At 35.3% G+C, this 19,215-nt stretch overlaps 1 protein-coding gene across 10 annotated transcripts in view; it reads left to right on the top strand.

Moving 5' to 3' along the window:
• CNTN5 (contactin 5) overlaps window positions 1–6,352 on the top strand; it is a 592,231-nt gene extending 585,879 nt beyond the window's left edge. For all 10 annotated transcript variants that reach the window (XM_085593275.1, XM_021529320.4, XM_085593302.1 and 7 more), the window contains 3 exons: window positions 253–365; window positions 1,761–1,929; window positions 3,538–6,352. In XM_085593275.1, the coding sequence (XP_085449401.1) occupies window positions 253–365; window positions 1,761–1,929; window positions 3,538–3,641 (386 nt within the window). In that variant the 3' untranslated portion in view covers window positions 3,642–6,352. The remainder of the gene's footprint in view (window positions 1–252; window positions 366–1,760; window positions 1,930–3,537) is intronic.
• Window positions 6,353–19,215: the final 12,863 nt, after the last annotated feature.

Below are 19,215 nucleotides of genomic sequence, written 5' to 3' on the forward strand. Positions count from 1 at the left end.
CATTTTGTACAAAGGGAGAGAAAAGATCTCAAGTTCGTAAGCTTTGTGGAATTAATGGTGTGGGTGGAATAAATACACTATAATCTACTAAGTTACACTCCTGATGAAAAAAATCTTAAATGTTCTATCTAGAGTCGGAAGCTTGGTAACACTACCAGTTTTAAATATAAAGAAAGACTAAAATATTTTACTTTTGTTTTTAAAGAAACTACCTATAATAATATGTATGTGTACATGTTTTTTTCTTCTCAGCTCCCAGCCAAGCACCAGGCAATATTATGTGGATACAGGATGGCTCACATGTGTCTCTTGGGTGGGAGCCAGTCAGACCTCTAGCTAATGAATCTGATGTAATGGGATACAAGGTTAGTGCTTCCCCTTCCTTGCTCACCTTTCTGTCTTCCAAGAAATTGCTCCTCTTCTTTGTTGGCTTTTTTCCCTTCTTGTTCTTCTATGCAAGTGAAGCTTTCTCTACAAACTGTCTCCAAACAGCTCTCACTGTGAGAAGCAATAAATAAAATTAAAATGTGATAAATGTCCAAACATATTTTTGTGTTGTGATTTTCAAATACCAAACTCTATCTGACTCCCCTCTATCTCAGGGGGTCAGTTCATCCTCTCTGAGTCAGCAGTGGCTATTAATAATATCAGACTACAATGAAATTCTTAATAACTCTTCAATTCAATTGTGTTTGCAGTAGGATTTAGAGAAATGCAGAATAATGACATATCTTTAATTTACATTAAAATTATTTTTTTTTTAAGCAGAAACACAAGCAATTCAGTTTGTTTTGTGGTCACGTTAGCGATGGTCAACAATACTGATGGTAACTTCTGGAATTTAAAGTTTCAAAGTTTTAAAGATTAAAATCCACATTAACACTTAAACACCAAGTCATAAAATCAGAATTCACTGCAATACCTTAAATAAAAGTAGAATGATTTCAAGTGTTTTTAGAGAAGTGTGGAATCTGGGTTTTTTTGGAGCCCAAATAAAATAATTTCTATAGACTACAATCTCATATCTCCTCTGATACATCAGGAAATATCACTGAAAAAGTATAAAATGGTTCAAATAAACCAAAAACTGTTCTAACCTTTACAAAATTGTTGATATTCTGAAATAGTAGAGTTGACTTCTTTGGTTTTTCACAACTCTCTGACCTTTTCAATTTTCTGTGGGAGCAGAAACTTTTATGTAGAAATACCAAAAAGACAGCTACGTGCTGACTTGCTTTCCTCCCCTCCCACACACCATAAATCTGTGCTGAGTTTCACAGGAAATGCAGGGACAGATCTGAACTGTTGTCAGTGGATTTAGCCAGCTAAGGTAAACACAGTTAATACATTATTCAGGCTATTTTCCTTAAATTTGAAGTTGGGTTCTTGATCCAGAAATGTGAATATCAACATGAACTTGGGATAAGAATTTGAACTAAATGGAACTCAAAATAGATTTTGAAATTTTGGAGATAAAATTGTGCAACACCTAATGCTGAAGAGGGCAAATCCTCTGTCTTTGCTTTAGGTCATAATCTATGTACTTTCACATTCATGAAAGTATAATATTTTGCTATTACTGTTTTGAAGTCATTGCAGGAAGACAAGGGTAAAAGCAAAGTTTGTTCAAATACAATGTCAAGAAATCCCTAATGAAAGCATGAAATTTTTAAAATTGCAGTGATTGTGCTATCTACACAAAATGTCTGGCACAGAGCTTGAATGACCACTGTGACCACTATCTACTTTATCCACCACAGGTGTTATTTCGGCAAGAGGGTGAGAGCAATAGCCAAGTTATAGAAACACAGAAAACCTCTGCAGTGGTTCTTCTTCCTGATGTTGGGGTCTACATCATTGAGGTCTGTGCAGTCAGTGAAGGAGGGGATGGGACTGCAAGTCCCCAGATCAGAGTTCCGTCTTTTTCAGGTAAGATTACACTTATATTCGAAAGCATGGTGATTATAGCAGTGCTCATTAACTCTTATTCTCTATCAGAAAAACAGTGTTCTCACAATTATTTAGCTATTAAATAAAAGCATTGATCTGAATATTTAGTTCTTTAGAAACAAAGGTATTTAGTGACACATGGGATGTTTAAGATCATCTGAGGCAACCATGTGAGGCTGATGGACAAAGATGATTTATAGGAAACTTCTTTTTGAGGATAACATCTAAAAACCTACTTGAGCTGCAGATGTTTATATGTGCACTAGTGTCTGAAATAGCAATATAGTCAGCTGGGGTGCAATCCATAGAGACTAGCAGTGGAGCCTTGACAACAATTCAGCTATCATCTGAATTTTAGTATTAAGACATGAGCACCTAAGGACAGCTGTAATGTCCTAAGGAATCCCAAACAGAGTTGGAAAATGGGATGTGGGACTTAGGGGAGACACACATCATTCTGTACCACCAGGCAGAGGTGCACTATGTAACACAGCTTGAGTGGCACGGATTTAGGTAGCTGACCTCAGTGTACGTGCCTGCTTGAGAATAAGCTGAATTTCTCTTGAGTCCAGTGACTCCATTGCACAATTACTTTATTTCATTATTAACTTATAGCAGTATTAAAATGTTATCATTATTTAAATTATGATGTCTAGCTGCTCTCTCCTCAGTTACTGTGATATGTTGAAAGAATTTAAAATATCAATATTACAAAGGTAAGTAAGGGATGGAAAGATTAGTGGCAAGAACAACAAAGAAATAACATCATCTTTGCCTAAACATAACAAGGCATTTTAATTATAACCTTCTGATAACACTTTAAAATTTTATTAAATATTGCTCTTTGATCATTAAGGTGCACTAACCAAAAGGTGTGACCCTGAAACTTCAATCTAGAACTACAATTTCAGCTCTAGTCTGGTCACAGACTGCAGCTCTATCATCAGAATGCAGAAGACACTAATCCCTACCCATGGAATATTTATTTCATATATCATAATTCTAGGCCACAAAGTCCTCCATCTACTTAGACTATGCATATCACATTTGTCTCATTTTGGACAATTGCTGTCCAAAGAAACCCAGTCTGGTTCCCTTCCCATCTTGCTACCACTACTACCCCAGAACACAGTTCCCCTTAGCATGGCCTTTTAATACAGTGCTGTAATCAAAAATCAACACTGCACTAATGGGCCAAAGACCACTTTTTCCTCTGGACAAGGCTAGGGATCCAGAGCTAGCTTTCATTCCTTGTTCTGAGATATAAATTTGTGACTCAGGGAAGCTTCTGCAACCTAATGCTGTTTTGAAGATTAAGATACAAAACCATATATTCTTTTGGAATTTCCTATTAATTTGCAGACCGAATATGAGGATCCAGAAATGCAAGCTGCTGTAGGTATCATCATAACCCATCTTTGTAGGGAGCCCATTTTGTAACTGCAGTCCTCACACAGTAATCCATTGCCTAAAAGTTAGTCTTTCACTGAGGGTAAAAGAATATAAATTTGGGTAAAAGCTAATATCTAAATGTGCTGAGAACCATTTGCATAATTTGTTCCTTAATTACTTTGCTTTTCATTTCAGGAGGGAAAGTAACAAGTGCTCAGTCCACCTTACATGTGTTGTCCACTTCCTCATCCTCTGTAACACTGCTTTTGGCACTGATAGTACCTTCGACCTCATGGTGAAGGCTGCAGACTTTGTTGAAGTTGTTATTTGTTTGCTTTAACTTGATGACACCAAGGGATGGAGTTTTATGTCCGTGGAGAAACTGAAAACTCAAGCTAATGCTTAAAGACCCATCGAAATGCCTGTGGTGCACTTACAGGAGTGTTGGAGACACGGTCAATAATTCATCAGGTTTTTATCTCTTCTTTATTTGTAAAAGTCCTCTGGGAAGGAGACCCTTCTTGGCCCAAAAATATGCAGATTGTATGTAATAAACTTTTGTAAGCAAAGATAATTTCTGTCAAATGTATTTTCCTTTTTTAATATGTTCAAATTTGGTGAAGCCAGTCATGTATCATCAGGTGTTTAAAGGGTGGTGTCTAGTGCAGTACACCTGTATGGTTTGGAGAAAAGAAATCCTTTTTTAAGTATAGAAAAAAGTTTGATACAGCTGGTTGCTCCTACTCACAAGGAAGAAAACCAGAGTTTATATACAAAGACCTAGGCAAAAGTAAAGAGTAACTCGTTCTGAAAATATATAATATGTATACATTTAGCAAAAATGATAGTCAATGAAATACTAGACAATTTACCCCAGAACTCAGCAAAATGGAGCAGAAAATCCATTTATTTTATTACCAGGGAAATGGAAAATTATTAAATACAAGCTTAAGATGAAACCAGTCAGTTTTTATCAAATACCACAAGCTTTCATGTCAAATTGAATTTTCAGTAGAAAATAAGAAAACAATTCCTTCTGCATATGACAATGAAAATTCCACTGGTCATTTAAACATTATATACATTAAGCTACTAAGAGGACAAATAAAGCAATGAAAGGAGATAAATCTATTTTTCCCAATCACTTCTCAGTTGTAACTTTTTTTTTCCTGAGCCCAATTTTTGTTATCATTCTATGCCTTTCAGAATGTCATTATCCACATATCTACACACTACAGTCGGATATATTTTGGAGAATTTTGTTTCTGAGAAAAAAATACTTGGAAAAGTGCTACAGAGCATCATCCCAACTATTTATCTAATTGGCTCTATTTCTATAGCTCACTGGAGATTATTCTTGTAGATACTGTGTGCTATCAGTTCTAATCCCCACTTTTTGCTGTACCAGACAATTTTTTACTAAATAGACATTTTGGACAATTTTTCTATATGGAAGGCTTCCCATGTACTGGAACCTGAGGAAAAATTACTCCCAGGGAAGATGTTGTGCATGTTTGTACAATCATGGTGGGCACAGTGTTAGGAAGGGCAGCATTTTGCTAACACCTCTGGGGACCTTGCCTAGGAAAAACATTGCACTGCCTAGGAAGAATCAAGTCAAAAATGGTTAACATGAAAGTCCTAATAGCGTAGTTCTTCTAGTTGTCTATCCCTGCAAAAGTTTCGATGAAAACCTATTTTAGCTGATGGGTTCCCAATTCAAAATGCTTTTATTTTGCCAATTCACTAGCAAAATATTTTTTGGCATTTAAACAATACACTGAAACTGTGCTCTTTCTTAGCTGCTTCAAAACAGTAACCAAAAAAGCACAACAAAGACAAGAAGGTGGAAAACTGATGACTAAATATTTTTGCTTTTGAATATTTTACCACTAAAATTTTACAGAGGACATTCAACTAAAATCTTTGCTACCCTCTAATATTTTAAATAATTTTCTTAAAAAATGGTTTTTAAAATTACTTAAGTCACCATGTTGCTCAGAAAACAAATGCAGGATAGCTAGCTAAGAATTAACTGTAGATATATAGAAAGAGATCTTCTATATCTCTGCTTCTGGAAAAGCCTTTGACATCAAAGGAAGGTGTAAGGTACCTTGCTGATAGAGCAAACTCAGAGAATAACTACCTGCTGTCTCTTGTAAAACAGCAGCATTGCTACTGTGCAGAGAGCCTGCATCAGCAATCCATCATCTGCCAAAATGTTAAAATAAATAAGAATAAAGTGATGAACCAAAAAGTCAAATGGCTATTTTATAAATTAGTTATGTATAATTTCCTCTATTTTTTTACACAGTTGCTGGCCAATGCAATTCATTTCAGAGTATTCAAATAGGCTACATTCACTTCTGGTGGCATTTGGTTAAACATTCTGATAACAATAAATGGATATGCTTTATAGGAAGAAAAAAAAAGTCTGATGAGGAGACAGCTCCATCTAGACACATCTCCCTCTCTAGTATGAAGATACAAATAGAAATACTGAACATACCATCAGGTAATGTAATTGTATTGCAGGGACAAAAGGAGGTATGTTTTATATTCAACATGAACAGAATATGTATTTTGCATCTTAAATATATTAATAAACATGTTTTAAATGTTTAAGTACCTATGTATTACCTATTTGTTACTTTGTAGAAGATGTTTCCTTATCATGACATTTTTAGTTGCAAGGGAAAGCTTTTTCCTTTTTCATGTAAAAAATTGTAATAGTGCAGTCTAGCGTCACTGAGGAGACTGTATTTTTGTATAATGTCACAGAATCTGTTCAGAAAATAAAATAATTAGAAAGAAACCTTATTTCACAAACCAAAAGAAAGTTGCTATCATGGCCCATATCAAAATGTTAGATATATTGTATACAATCTGTATATATGCTATATATAATGGTATATACAATGTGGAAGACACAGTAATATAATAGTTTCTGTGTACTGTTCTTGTAACATTAGATCTTTTTAATAAATTATTCTCTTTTTATTGACTTTTATCTTATCTCCTGTCATCTCCTCAGTTATATTCATAGAGTTCAAGGTGACAAAATTGTTTGGTTTTCAGCAGCAAGAACCTTTAAATTACATGTTTTTCAACAAGAAAGAGATGAATTTGCAATGGTGAATTTGGAAAATGTGGACATTAAAATCAAATAATTTTTGGCATAATTTTTATTTCACCTAAATTTTGTATTTCCCAGGTAAATTTTTTTTACAGCTAAATAACTGAAAGGTAAAAGAAGGCCTGAATTCTCAAAATAAAACTACACCTAATTAAAATTTTCATGTAAATCTGCAATTTAACATCAGAGATAAAGGTTCTCTGTCTTAAAAAAATAATGAACAGAAGAGAGATTTATATTAGATTTTATGAAAATCTAATCTTTCCTGGGAAGGTGGTGAGACTCTGGCACAGGTTTCCCACATAAGTTGTGGATGTCCCACCCCTGGAAGTGTTCAAGGCCAGGTTGGATGGGGCTTTGAGTGACCTGGGATAGTGGAAGGTGTCCCTGCAATGGCAGGAGGTTGGAACTGGATGATCTCTAAGGTCCCTTCCAGCTCAAACCATTCTATAATTTCAATTAAATGAAGAGCTTTGTAAGGAGGTCACCAAGGTCAATCCTTAGTGTACAGAATTATTACACAGGTTCTGGACCCTCTCTGTGATGTTCTGTCAAGTGCCACTTGCACCCTATGCTTCCACAGGGAGGCACAAAAGCACACTGTGGTCATGTCACGTTCAATTGAAAAGTTAAGTTGTTTTGTCTTATATTTAAAATACTTTGTGTGACTAACCACAATAGAATATCTTTCAAAAATACATAAACCCTTAAAAAAATGGAACAATGGATAACCCAATTATAACAAATATTTTTTGTAAGTTTTATTTGAGCTCTTAATCAGTCCTTTATGAAATGCATATTTATGTTAAATGACTTTGCAATACAGTAAGAAGTCAAAAAACCCATACTGAAAATAAAAATATATTGCCACAGTCATTTAAACTGAGACTTCAATTAAAAAATGGTTATATATTAAATAGCATATCATATCAGGACTTCTATTATATATGAATGTCACAGAAAACTGTAATGATCTGATTTTGCTGACATGGAAAACTATGCATATTCAAAATCCATATCCTATCAGAACTAGTACTAAAGTACAACTTGCTCTTGCCCTGTTGTGGTCATCATCTCAGTTCCACCAAAGATGAAAGACATTTTACTTCTTAATTATTTCCTGTGCTTTTGAGCAAAACAATGTCAAGGAAAAAAGAAAATGAACAGCATCTTCCTACTACAGGTTAATTGGCTTTAGGCTATTAAACAGCCTCACTAAGCATGCTGACAGACAGGGTGCTTCCAAAAATACAGTTCCTGAGTTTGCTCTAAAACTTTTCTCTCAATTCCAGTAAAGAGAGAGACATGACTTAGTCTTTATTGTGGTTCATATTTTTAATACTTTAAACAAGATAATGATAGTGTATATAAATTAAACCCTCATAAGCCTGAAAGAGAAATCTATGGATAATTGTACAATTTCAATATTCACATTATTTTTTACAGCTGTCAAGTCAATTGTAAGGTTCTTGCAGGTCAGCTGTTTGAGCAAACTGACAAAAAATTTAGATGTGCAGCTATTCATTCTTCCTGTGCTACTTTTCTGCTGTCAGATTATTAACTAAGCACCTCAGCATGTATAAGAAACCTCTGTTGTCAGAAGAAACTGATAAAGAAGTGTGGGGTGCTTTGGTTTATCTTTTATTATGATGAAATACATATGTCAGGCTAGAGGAACATATCCTCCCTTTGGGTATGGTTTGGTGTTGGGGTTTTTTTCCACTTTTATGCTCAAACTCATGAATTCAAAAAAAACTATAGAACAAAAACAAGAGAGTGTTCCTGAAAAATGCAATTAGCAAGATAAATAGCAAAGGTAGGCACAATATGTGTTAATCACAAATAAAGTTGCTCAGCGTATTTTGCTTTTTGTACAGAAAATAAGATGGGAAAATATATCAATTTCCTTTCCATAAGAGAAAAGAAGTGAATAAAAAGATACTGAAAGCAATTGAGGCATATCTGGATCAAAGATTAAGCAAAACCAATTTTACTTAAAGCTGTATTGCTCTGCTCCCTAGCTGAACAAGCATTTTCATTTCATAATGACACCATCTCTTATGTTCTACAAAAGGGACTTTTTAAGACAGTGTAGTAAAACAGGATAGTTTTCTTGGTATTTCTTTAAACATTTGTCATGTGCAGTGACTGAATAACTTGGAAAAGAAGCCCCAGGTCAATTGCTAATTTTTGTGTAACTGATTCCCTTATTCTTAAGTAGTATACACATCCAAATATATCATTTTGGAGACAGTAATTCTAGATGTTGAAGTTTTAGATATATGTTTGTTCTAATTGCAAACAAGTTTCACATGTACTTTAGGTAAAATAACTCAATATCTGTCCTGCTCTGACCACCAGGTTGTAGTGCATGGGCTGCCAGATGATCAGTAGAGGTAAGGATCAAGCCTGGTATTAGTACCTGGACAAGACTCAAAAGCAAATTGTTGATTTGTTTCTGGATATACTACCTTTATTTCAAGTCATATTGGTAAAGTTGAATTATCCATGGTGCACTGAGTGTCCCTTTTGCTCCAGTTACAGAAATGAAAAAGCAGCACTTTATTCTGTCCTACAAATTTCTGGGCATCCTCTCCTTCCTGTCCCTGCCTTGTCCTGAAACAGAATAAAAAAGGCTAAAAATGGGTGTGTGTGGAGAGGGATGGGGGGAGGAGAAGTAAAAGGAGGAGGGAGTCCATGGGCACTGTCTCCCACAAGGATGACATGAAATTAAGCCTGCCTCTTGACCTAGCAGTGCTTGCCTTCTCACAAGCCTTCTGAAGTGGTAAATCTTTTACCTTCCAAACAAGAGAGGAAGCATTTTTACCTGTCTGAGAATGGCTGCACTAGATTATCCAAAACACTAAGCTAGATTTCCACTGCGTCAACACTTTCTGACTTTCCAGTGGGAATAGAAGCAAATCCCACAGCTTTTGAATGGGAAGTGAAAGGAATTTCATCACTACAAATTTTTTGTATAAAAAATATTCTTGAATGCCCAGGATGCATACAAGAGGAAAGAGAAGTCTTTAATGCTCTTAACAAAGCTTTGTCCATTTAATGCATGAGATAACTTCAACAGGTTGCAGACTGAATGTGTTATTGCATCATGAGAAACACGCTTGCAGTGGCAAAAATTTTGTCAGATTTCTGCTTTCTACACTTGAATGTTGCTGGATCTCTGCATATTTGCTTTCCAGAACAGTAGTTCTTCCTTTTGGGTCATTTTTGATTACACCCCGCACCCAAACATGTCTTGAAAGTTCCTGATTTACTAAGATCTACCACACTGAAAGTCCTCTGGCACAAGACATCTGCTGCACCTTAAACTTTGGTGTGACAGCATATTGGCATAATCTTTGCTGAAGGCATGGCTACTTCCACAGTTCTTCCCTCCACTAAGAAAATATTTACCTTCATAAACTACAGTGATTAATCTTCATAAACTACAGAGGTATTTCTGTTATTATATGGCTGCTGAACGCTTTCTTACTTCTCTTCAAAGGGTACATTCTATTAAGACACTGTAACTTCTAAAAAAGAAGTTAAAACCACACAGAAATACAGTAGGTCTATTTTTGCAGGCCAGCAAACAAACTAAACCTACTCAAAATAAAACTATGCTCCGTTCAGATTAGTGGTGGGGGAGGGAGTGGATGCTTATCACCCTGCAAACCCGAATTCATTTGTTGAATGTCACTACAGAAAGATCTGTAGTGCCATAAGAACTGGCCACAAGGCTCTTGGTAGGATGCTATAGAGGAGGAACGGCAGCCAGGAAAAAGGACAAACAAGATTTCTGTCTATTTTGTTGCTGACACTGCAATTTTTACAGAGATCCACTGCAAGGTGAGAGATGTCTGGCCATCTACATCTCCTTTGAAAACCTAAATCTTAACATTATGATGATACAAAACCCTTTCATATAATTAAATGGTAGATAGATGTTAAAGCACTCATGGACTTCTCAAAACTGATTGAGGGGGGAAAAGGCAGTAGCTACCTTTTAATGCCAATAAAAGTCAGATGAAGAAAACCTAAACTGTGAGAACCTAATGCTGAGTGTGGAACTAACAAGGGAAACTCAGGAAAGGCAACTTGAAATAATCTCGAAGGGAGTCAGAAACCCATGGGTGACCATAGAGAAGCTTCTACAATGTTTAAGTCAAATGCCACCAGGAAGGTTACTAAGACAAAGATTAAAAAAATATTTTCTGCGAAAGAAAAGACAACATTTTGATTTTATCACAGTGCTGGTACTGTGTGCACTCGAGGTCTAGACAGCTCAGAAAGGATCATAATAGAAATAGCAAAGAGAAAGACAGCTCAAGTGACCAAGGGTATTATCTAGAACATCTGCTACCTGGGAAAAGTTAAAAGGATGAGGGCTCCTCAGTTTGGAGACAGCAGGGCAGTGAAAAATAAGCTATCATACCCCAATCTACTAAAAAGACCAGTGAAAGACTGACTCCCAAACCTCTTCTGCTTCCTGTTTGGAAAATGTAGTTTAAATTCAAAGATCCAGCTTTATCTGTCCAGTGGATACTGAACTATTTACAAAGAAATCTCCAGCACTGAAAAGATGCTGTTTCAGAATATCCCCAGGACCAGAGTAATCAAATTACTCCCAGTTGAGATACAAGTTAGAAAGAAGAGGTTTTTGAGATCTGTGAAATCCTCAGCTGGATCTTTAAATAATTTGCAGCAGACAGAAGAAGGAAATGTCTTCCTCTGTTTTACAAAGGGACACTCACAAGTATTCATGGAAGCTTATGAACATACCCAGGATGAAACCATACCTCCCGCATGGACATAAAATGCAGGAGGTGAAACTGGGTCTCCAGAATCACAGCATTTCCACCAGTGATTGGCTTTAAGACTTTATTGTTATTGCTCTAATTATTGCTGTTTAGGTTATATCCTCATGGTAGCTCTTGCAGACCATCTGTGTTACCTGCTAATAGCTAATAAACTCAAGACTGTATAAACACAAACTTTAGGATCTTCTTGTCCTTGAACCATTTTTTAAGCTATACACAGAGCCAGGGAGGATTTCAGGTAAGTCAGCAGAATAAAAGGCAATATCTGTTCCCACTCTTTTATGAACAACATCATATCTGCTGCCAGATCAGAGACTGGAGGAATGAAAATGCAGCATTTTTACTCCCTGTTTTATACTGAATACACTAAGTGGAATTATTTTGATATAATGTAGTAAAGAGGCCTAATTGATGAAGGTTACAATTTTAAAACTTAGTTTTTCTGCTTCTGAGTACACACATACTCACTAATTAACTTGAACAGCAGTTTATAAGACCAGTTTTGACTCTGCCCATTTAATGAACAAAATCCAATCAACCACCCTGTTAGCGTAAATGGAAAATACATGTCTCCAAGAATGATAAATAACTGATTGCCAGAGTGATTAGCATAACAGGCCTTGTGGAAAGCTATTTTGCATTCAGCTCTCACTTGCACGTTCTAAGGATTAATACAAGCCCTGGTGTACTTTGCATTGGACGTGCAGCTGATTTAAACAGGAAGAAATCTTTCTAGATCTGGTGACTGACGTTTTCATTTTAAAATTTTACATTTCTGCTACAAGAAAATGAATCATATTTTTCAAACTGCTGTGGATGTTTTCACATAAAACATGTTTCTGGAAAAATACCAACTACTCTCAGTGGTGCCAGATGCTCCAAGCATCATTGCTGAGCTGAACTAACCTCAGGAAAGCTGTGCTGTGTCATGCTTAAGCAAACTGTTAACTTTGGACACTGTGTGTGCTCTACTCTGGAAGTTTTTAGACCCTCTGTATGCTTCAACTATCTGGGCTGTAGAAACATCCAAAAATTGAATACATTAGGCATGATCTGTTTTGGGAAGGAAAATGCCCACCCCACCCTAAAGCACACTATGGAGGTGGGCTTCAAAGGTTGGTGAATACTGAACTTGTTTTGAAGGGTTCCATTTTCATAATTTCTAATACCTTAGAAGGTTATGCTTTCATCACAACCCTGGTAAAGAACTGGTACAGAAGCTTCCCTGACTATCCACTCATAAAATCTCGGAGTAGCCCATGTGCAGCATAAATAAATTCTTCTTTATATCATGCATACATGCAAAAGAGAGATGTGTTACACTACTCCTCATTTAGCCAATACTTATAAAAGTGTCCAAAACAGTGAAAAGCAGAAACTGAATCTAAAAAAACCACCCCTCTGTATATGTAAAAAGGCATCCATTACAACTGAAATGATAGTATATTATAAAGATCTGTTTAAAAAAAAAAAAAAAAAAAAAAAAAAAAAAACACCTCCAAAGTACTGAAGTACTGTATTTTCCACTTAAAAAGGACCACCTCTCTTCAGGCTTTCCAAAATTATCGAGTGCAGTTTTCTGAATAATTTGGCATTTCCAAAGCAAGGTTGCAGAATGGAGACTAAATGCTTGTGACTTCTTTTTTTCTTTGTTTAAACCTGTCGTTTCTGTGACACTCATTGTAAACTAAGTATAAATAAAATGTAAACTAAAATAATTTCTTTGCTGTAAAGCACACTAGTAATATCTGCCTGTTTCACACCATCAGACTAGTGCTCCTCTCTGGCACTCAGGTTCAAACTGGGCATATTTGCTATTGTATTTGTCAGTCAAGATGGGCATACTGTAGCTAAAAGCAGCTTTCCATCTAGTTTTCTAGCATCTGTATTTCAGACACTAGAAGGTTTCCCCCATATACTCCAAGAGCAAAGCAGGAGGCTAAAACTTATTTTTCTGTGATATAGTGGTTGTATCTACAATCCACACTGGTTGTCATGCACACATGCAGACGTGCATATTTTGTGTACCTAAATTAATACCAGTTGACACTGCCATCATCGTTTCTTATCTATCCTGGAATTCATTTAAAATAGCACTGCTAAATGTGTGATATTACAGTGCCTAATTAAGCAAGAAGTGACTAGGATAGATGGTGACCTTTTCCAAGTGATTTTCTATACCTAACACGCTGCATGAAATGTGAAACTGGCACTTGAATGAAAGCTATCAAATAGGAAGGCTGTTCCCTTTTATACCACCATTCTAGAGCACTGTGCAAATTACTAGCATCTTTAAGGCAAGAGCAAAATCCTAGCATGTGACATTTCATTTTCATAACCTTTTCATTCCATGAAAGTATGTTTTTAATGGTACAATCCTTGTAAATTATTAATGATTTTTCTGAATGTGACAAAATTTATAAGGCAATATTCTCAGCATCATTTATAAGAATACCTATTATGTGTACTACAGGTATAGGGAGACAATTGTAGCAGAAAAGTGAAATAGTCAAAATAAATGTAAAATAAGCTGTGATTTGTGTATCGCTGCATTGTGTTATTAACATGAAAAATAGTTCTACTTCAAAGGAAATGTCAGTGAGCTTTGTACAGTTTTCAAGTAAGGCTCAATTTGGAGTAATAATGAACCTATCTTAGGCAGAGATGATTTTTCACACTGAAGAAAATTTTAAATTATCTCTCTTATACTTTGAGCATCTTTCACATCCTTGTAAAGATTCTAAATATATATCCTTTAATTGGATGAAAAGGCTTTTGATGCATAGGTAATAACAAACAGGTTTCTAGCATATCAAGTCAGGTCAAGAGGACATTTTCTGGTTTTACATAAAATGGTAAAGTTCATCTCCATTTAAAACAACCCTTTTTTTTTCCCTAATTATTCAAGCTCTACTGATTTTTTTTTTAATTGCTGGGAGGTTTAAGGAAGTGAAGGGCATTATGAGTCATGATAATCAAAAAATGATCCTCCTTAAATCAGAAGCCTGGAAATTCACCACACAGGGATTTATTTTCTGCTCTTTTTGTACCTTTCCACCTCTCCTCTAAAATCTTGAGGCACATGGAGAAGGTACAGAGTATAGAAATTATATTAGCCTATAATTCCCAAGTGCTATTGCAAATTTGGGAAAATTACAAGAAATTAATTCTGGAATGTATTTTATTGGTAAAGCTCTCTATTTCTGAATGGGTATCATAGGAAAAATAATTTAATTCTTCTCCTTGAGTGAAGTGACCATCTCAATGTTGGCCAAGTCAAGCTGTTTCTATAAGAATATGAACTGTTATGGTAATATTCTCCAGAATAGACCTAGGAGTAGAGGAACAGGGAAGGAAATAGTTTCAGGCAGTCAAAGCAGGATGTAAAAATGCTCCTCAAGAGCTCTGTCATGGAAGTGGAGATAAAAACCCAACTTAAATGTGAACTAGCTGAATAGTCCTATAATATATTCTGTGTAAAAGGCAGCATTTTACCTTCTAAGACTCCAAGGCATTGGAATCACAATCTATTCCAAGGAATCTCAGAGACAGTATTGACTGAATTAATCATGGTCTACATAAAAATAGACATAGTTTTCTCTGTATCACTTTTGCAAAAAATAAAATATTTATCTATAATGCGGATCAAGAATTTTCAATTTCAAGTCTAATGTACATTTATTATCTCCACAGGTATTACTGAATTGTTAATATTCACATCAGAACCTGATGTTCATTAGATCTTAGATGCCTTGAAATTAGTTCTTCCAGTCTCATGCTCTTTAATTTAGATGTACAGACATTTCTTCAATTTTTAATTCCATAGCTTTATGCTTATTCTAATATTTTATTTAATTTTTGCTGCAATTACTTTACAAGTTTTAAAAAATAGTTCAATTTAATCCAAAGACAAGTTTTTGGGTTGGGTTTTTTTTGTTTTTTTTTTTCAAAAATATGGGTCTTTAAAACTTACAGATGTATTATAGTCCTTAGGAAAAAAAGTTAGGAAAATGTAGCATTTTTAGACCAAGGCAAGGTGAGAATAGTGACTGAGTATTGGCTTGGGTTAGCAGTAGGAGCTCTGAAAGCAAACAACTCAATTAAAATAATTGTTTGCTCAGGATGTGGAAAGAGATCAGGGGACAAAAAATTAGACTAAAGACTAAGAGAAGAACTTTTCATTCAACTAAAAATCATTATAAATTGCAAGTGAATATCAAGATTATTCTATTCTTTACCATCAGCATTATCACTACAGTGGAAAAGAAGATTATTCTCTTTTGGTTATAATACCAGCAGGTTGCTAAGACTTTTGTGGTCAGTGATCCTTTCCCAAGATGTGGCTCCAATTATGTGGTAAATTTCTTCTTGTGTAATTAAACTCTGCCTTGAGTAAAGGGCTTCTACTCTCCTCTCTGATCTGGTGCTGTCGTGCCATGATATTAAGAATATACACTTTATCATGAGATTCTTCCTCAGAAAGTTGGATCCTGCCATTTGCCTTGATATGGATGGACACCACCTAGAAATTTATTTTATTGAATTTCCCTCTCTTCATGCACACACTCTGATTCTTTTATTTCTACCCTTTACTTGTGGATTTCTTCATCTTTGTAAAGTTAACAAATCCAAATTATTATGAGATCTATTTTTGCACAGACTTTTTTCCATTCTGATCATCTAGCCAGAAAAAGATGGAATTTGCCTGAAAAGACCCTCTGCATAAAAAAAACCCTCTACATACTATCTGTGAGCTATTTTTAGAAGGGAATTAAGCTACTGGTGCATGACTCTCAACTCTGATGACAGATAGGAAGAATTAAGCCAACAGCCAACAATCTATTAAATCAAGTAATTGTAATATCAGGAACTGAAACAGATACCCTAGATAATCTAAGCATTTCAGCTCACAGTCATTCCTGCTCCCTGGCAATTAGGTCACTGCTCTTTTACCTAATCAAATTTTGGTATGACCACTAGAACAGAAGAGCACGTCCTCAATAGTAAGTTATGTCTTAAGAACAATGAAGTACAAATTGGTAGTCTCCTCATTGGTGCTGTAGTAAGTAAAGTATAAGGGAGCCTGAGAGGAAATCAGATTTGTAAAATTAGATAAAACAGGCAAGAATATAGAAATACTCAACATTTGGAAAGTGAAGTTAAACAAAATCAGTTTAGGAGCACAGTGAAAATTTCTAACTGTAATCATAAATACCAGATTTGCTGCTGTCTCATGGATTCTCTACTAGAGAGAAGCAGCTTGTTTAGAAGCCAACCATTAGGTACTCAGGTACAGCCAGACATTAAAGTTTCTATACAGAAAATTCCTTTCTTCATATAAAATTAATGTTGACCAGCCAGAGTATTCCCATCTGTTGTTACAACCCACAACCTGTATAAACCAAGAAGAGCTGCAACCTCCTATTTCCATGTGCAGAGCTCTGGGGTGAAAGAGAAGCCCTGCAGGTCTCACCACAGACCTGCTGGAGCAGCAGAACTGTACTGCATGAGGCAGAGTTTTTGAAAATAACAGCTTCAACTATTTCAGGATTTAAGACTGACTTTAAATGTTTTCCAATAAAATTTTACCTCATAAAAGTAGAAATGTTCCAGGTTTTAGAAGCACTATGTGCTAATTACGTGAAGATGTTTCCCAAAATACTAAAGCATATATCATGTCCAAGAATCACTATTTAAGGGATGAAAAACAACAAGAGAATAACAAAAACTTTATCACAGAATAGAAAGTAGGAGAAAAATAGCCAGGCATTTTACCCTTCAGAAATATTTGCTGAAGTATTTCAAGTCATTTCAGTGCTAACAGGTCTCATTTCCCTGACATAATTAGCAAAGGAAACAACAATTACCTGCAGGTTCATTAAATAAATCAGCACTGTTGCTCATTGTTAAGTTAATGATCAGCAGTGCAGGTGATTGTTATGGACACGTTTAGTACAGTTGATATTCAGCAGTCTCTTTACTAAGGAATTTATTACTATACTCCTAAATTTTGGCATTCAAGCATGTTTCCTGCTTCTTCTTTTGATAACTGAAAATTATTCTAACTGGGACTGAGTTTTTTAGCCTAATTAAGAAAAAGATTTTTCAGAGTGAAATAAATTAACTTTCTTATAGCTGTTTCTATGAAACAGTTTTCCTTACGTTCATGTCATATAACCCAGACCCACCAGCACCATAATGCTGGTAATTATTGTTGTGAAATTCTCATTATAATAACATTTAAAGATCCATCAAAATATTAGCTTTCTTTGCCAGGAAGTAGCCTCTCATACAACAGTTTCCATTCTAAGCTGGCAGGGAGTCTCTGTCTCATCCTGGTTTCCAGCTTTTTGTTGTTCCACCTGGACTGTCACAAAGCAATATACATCAGCGTGAAATCCTCAACCTTTTGAGGAACACATATGAATTGTTCTTACACTTCTATATAAGGTTTTTCCCAGAATCTCAGGTTAACATTAAAGCTTTTGGTCTTTATCTTCAAAATGATTGATCACCCACATCCACTATGTGCATAAATATATATGTGTATTAAAATAGTAATCCAACACTTCTGAGGAAAAACAGTGGTGAACAGCTCTATTTCTCAGAATGAAAAAAAAAATCAAACCTTTCCACCATAAAAGCAGAGCATGTTGTTCACAACAGATATCCTCTGAGATTTTCTTGAGACAGGGACTGTACTTCTACAAGAACTAGAGAAAATATAGTTTCATTATCTCTTCTGATTGAACATTTTTTACCTGCTTCCACAAGAATAAACTCAGGGCAGCTTGGTTTATAATAACTTTTATCACATATACCACCTTCAATCACTCTAAGTTATCAACAAGCAATATTTCCCTTAATATTTGAGAATGTTATATATTGATGTATAAGAACTACTGACCTGAGTTTTATAGAATAGCAGTACTGCCTTTTCAATAGTCTTTCAGCTATCCAAGAAAGATTGCCCAAGAAGTTCCATCTGTAAGGGTATTTTTAAGCATTTTGCAGCTCCCTACAAAATGTTATATAAGTTATTTAATATTAAAAAATAATTAGTGACAGTTACTGCATTGAATCATTAATTTTTGATAATTTTTCCCCTCCAGCCAGAGTTTACCAGAATTTTTGTAAGAGAGGAATAAATGTGCTCCCCATTGCCTTGGCCACTCTAAATAGAATGCAACAGTTGAAATTTGTCTTACCCTTCCAGGAGACAAGAAAGCCAAGCAACATCCAGCTGACCAGCAGTCTGGGAGTCAGAGGAAACCTCTCCCCTAAACTGACCCATTTCTTATTCATTTGTCTTTGTTCACAAGTGCCAAAGAGGAATCAAATCCAAGGTTTTATTTTACAAGACCTTAATGTGAACAGTAAAGATTCACCATATGTCCAAAGAGCTTGGAAGTCAAATAAGAGTTCACTGTCCCAATTACCATGCCTCAAAAGTCTTTTCTTTTAGACCTGGCTTTAAAGTAATGTAATACCATTTTCATGTAAACTAATAGAAAGTGAGGAAAGAGAATAAAGATAGTGTACCCATGCAATATCAGTAGTTACCTCTAAAGTGAACAGCTTCAGGTATAAACATTTGATTAAAAATCAAGCATAAATCACAAATAAGTAAGAGAAAAAAATTAAATTTGCTTTCAGAATTTCTTGCAGTGTACTCAAATACAAAATGGCAAGACACCTCAATCCAAGTAAAAAATTACAAGGCACATCAAAATAATAACATAATTTTAAAATCCACTTTTTATTCACAGAAGCCCGCTTGCTAGATTTATGTTTAGGAATATTTCACAAACCCCAGAGATTCAGCAAATATTAGTTACTCTGTATATTCCCATTAAAGTTTAAGGTTATTCAGCTGGCAGTTCCTGAGGGAACAGCTTTCAATTATATAGTGTTACC

The sequence above is a fragment of the Lonchura striata genome, chromosome 1, assembly GCF_050655825.1.
Source record: "Lonchura striata isolate lonStrDom1 chromosome 1, ASM5065582v1, whole genome shotgun sequence".
In the NCBI taxonomy this organism is placed as follows: Eukaryota; Metazoa; Chordata; class Aves; order Passeriformes; family Estrildidae; genus Lonchura; species Lonchura striata.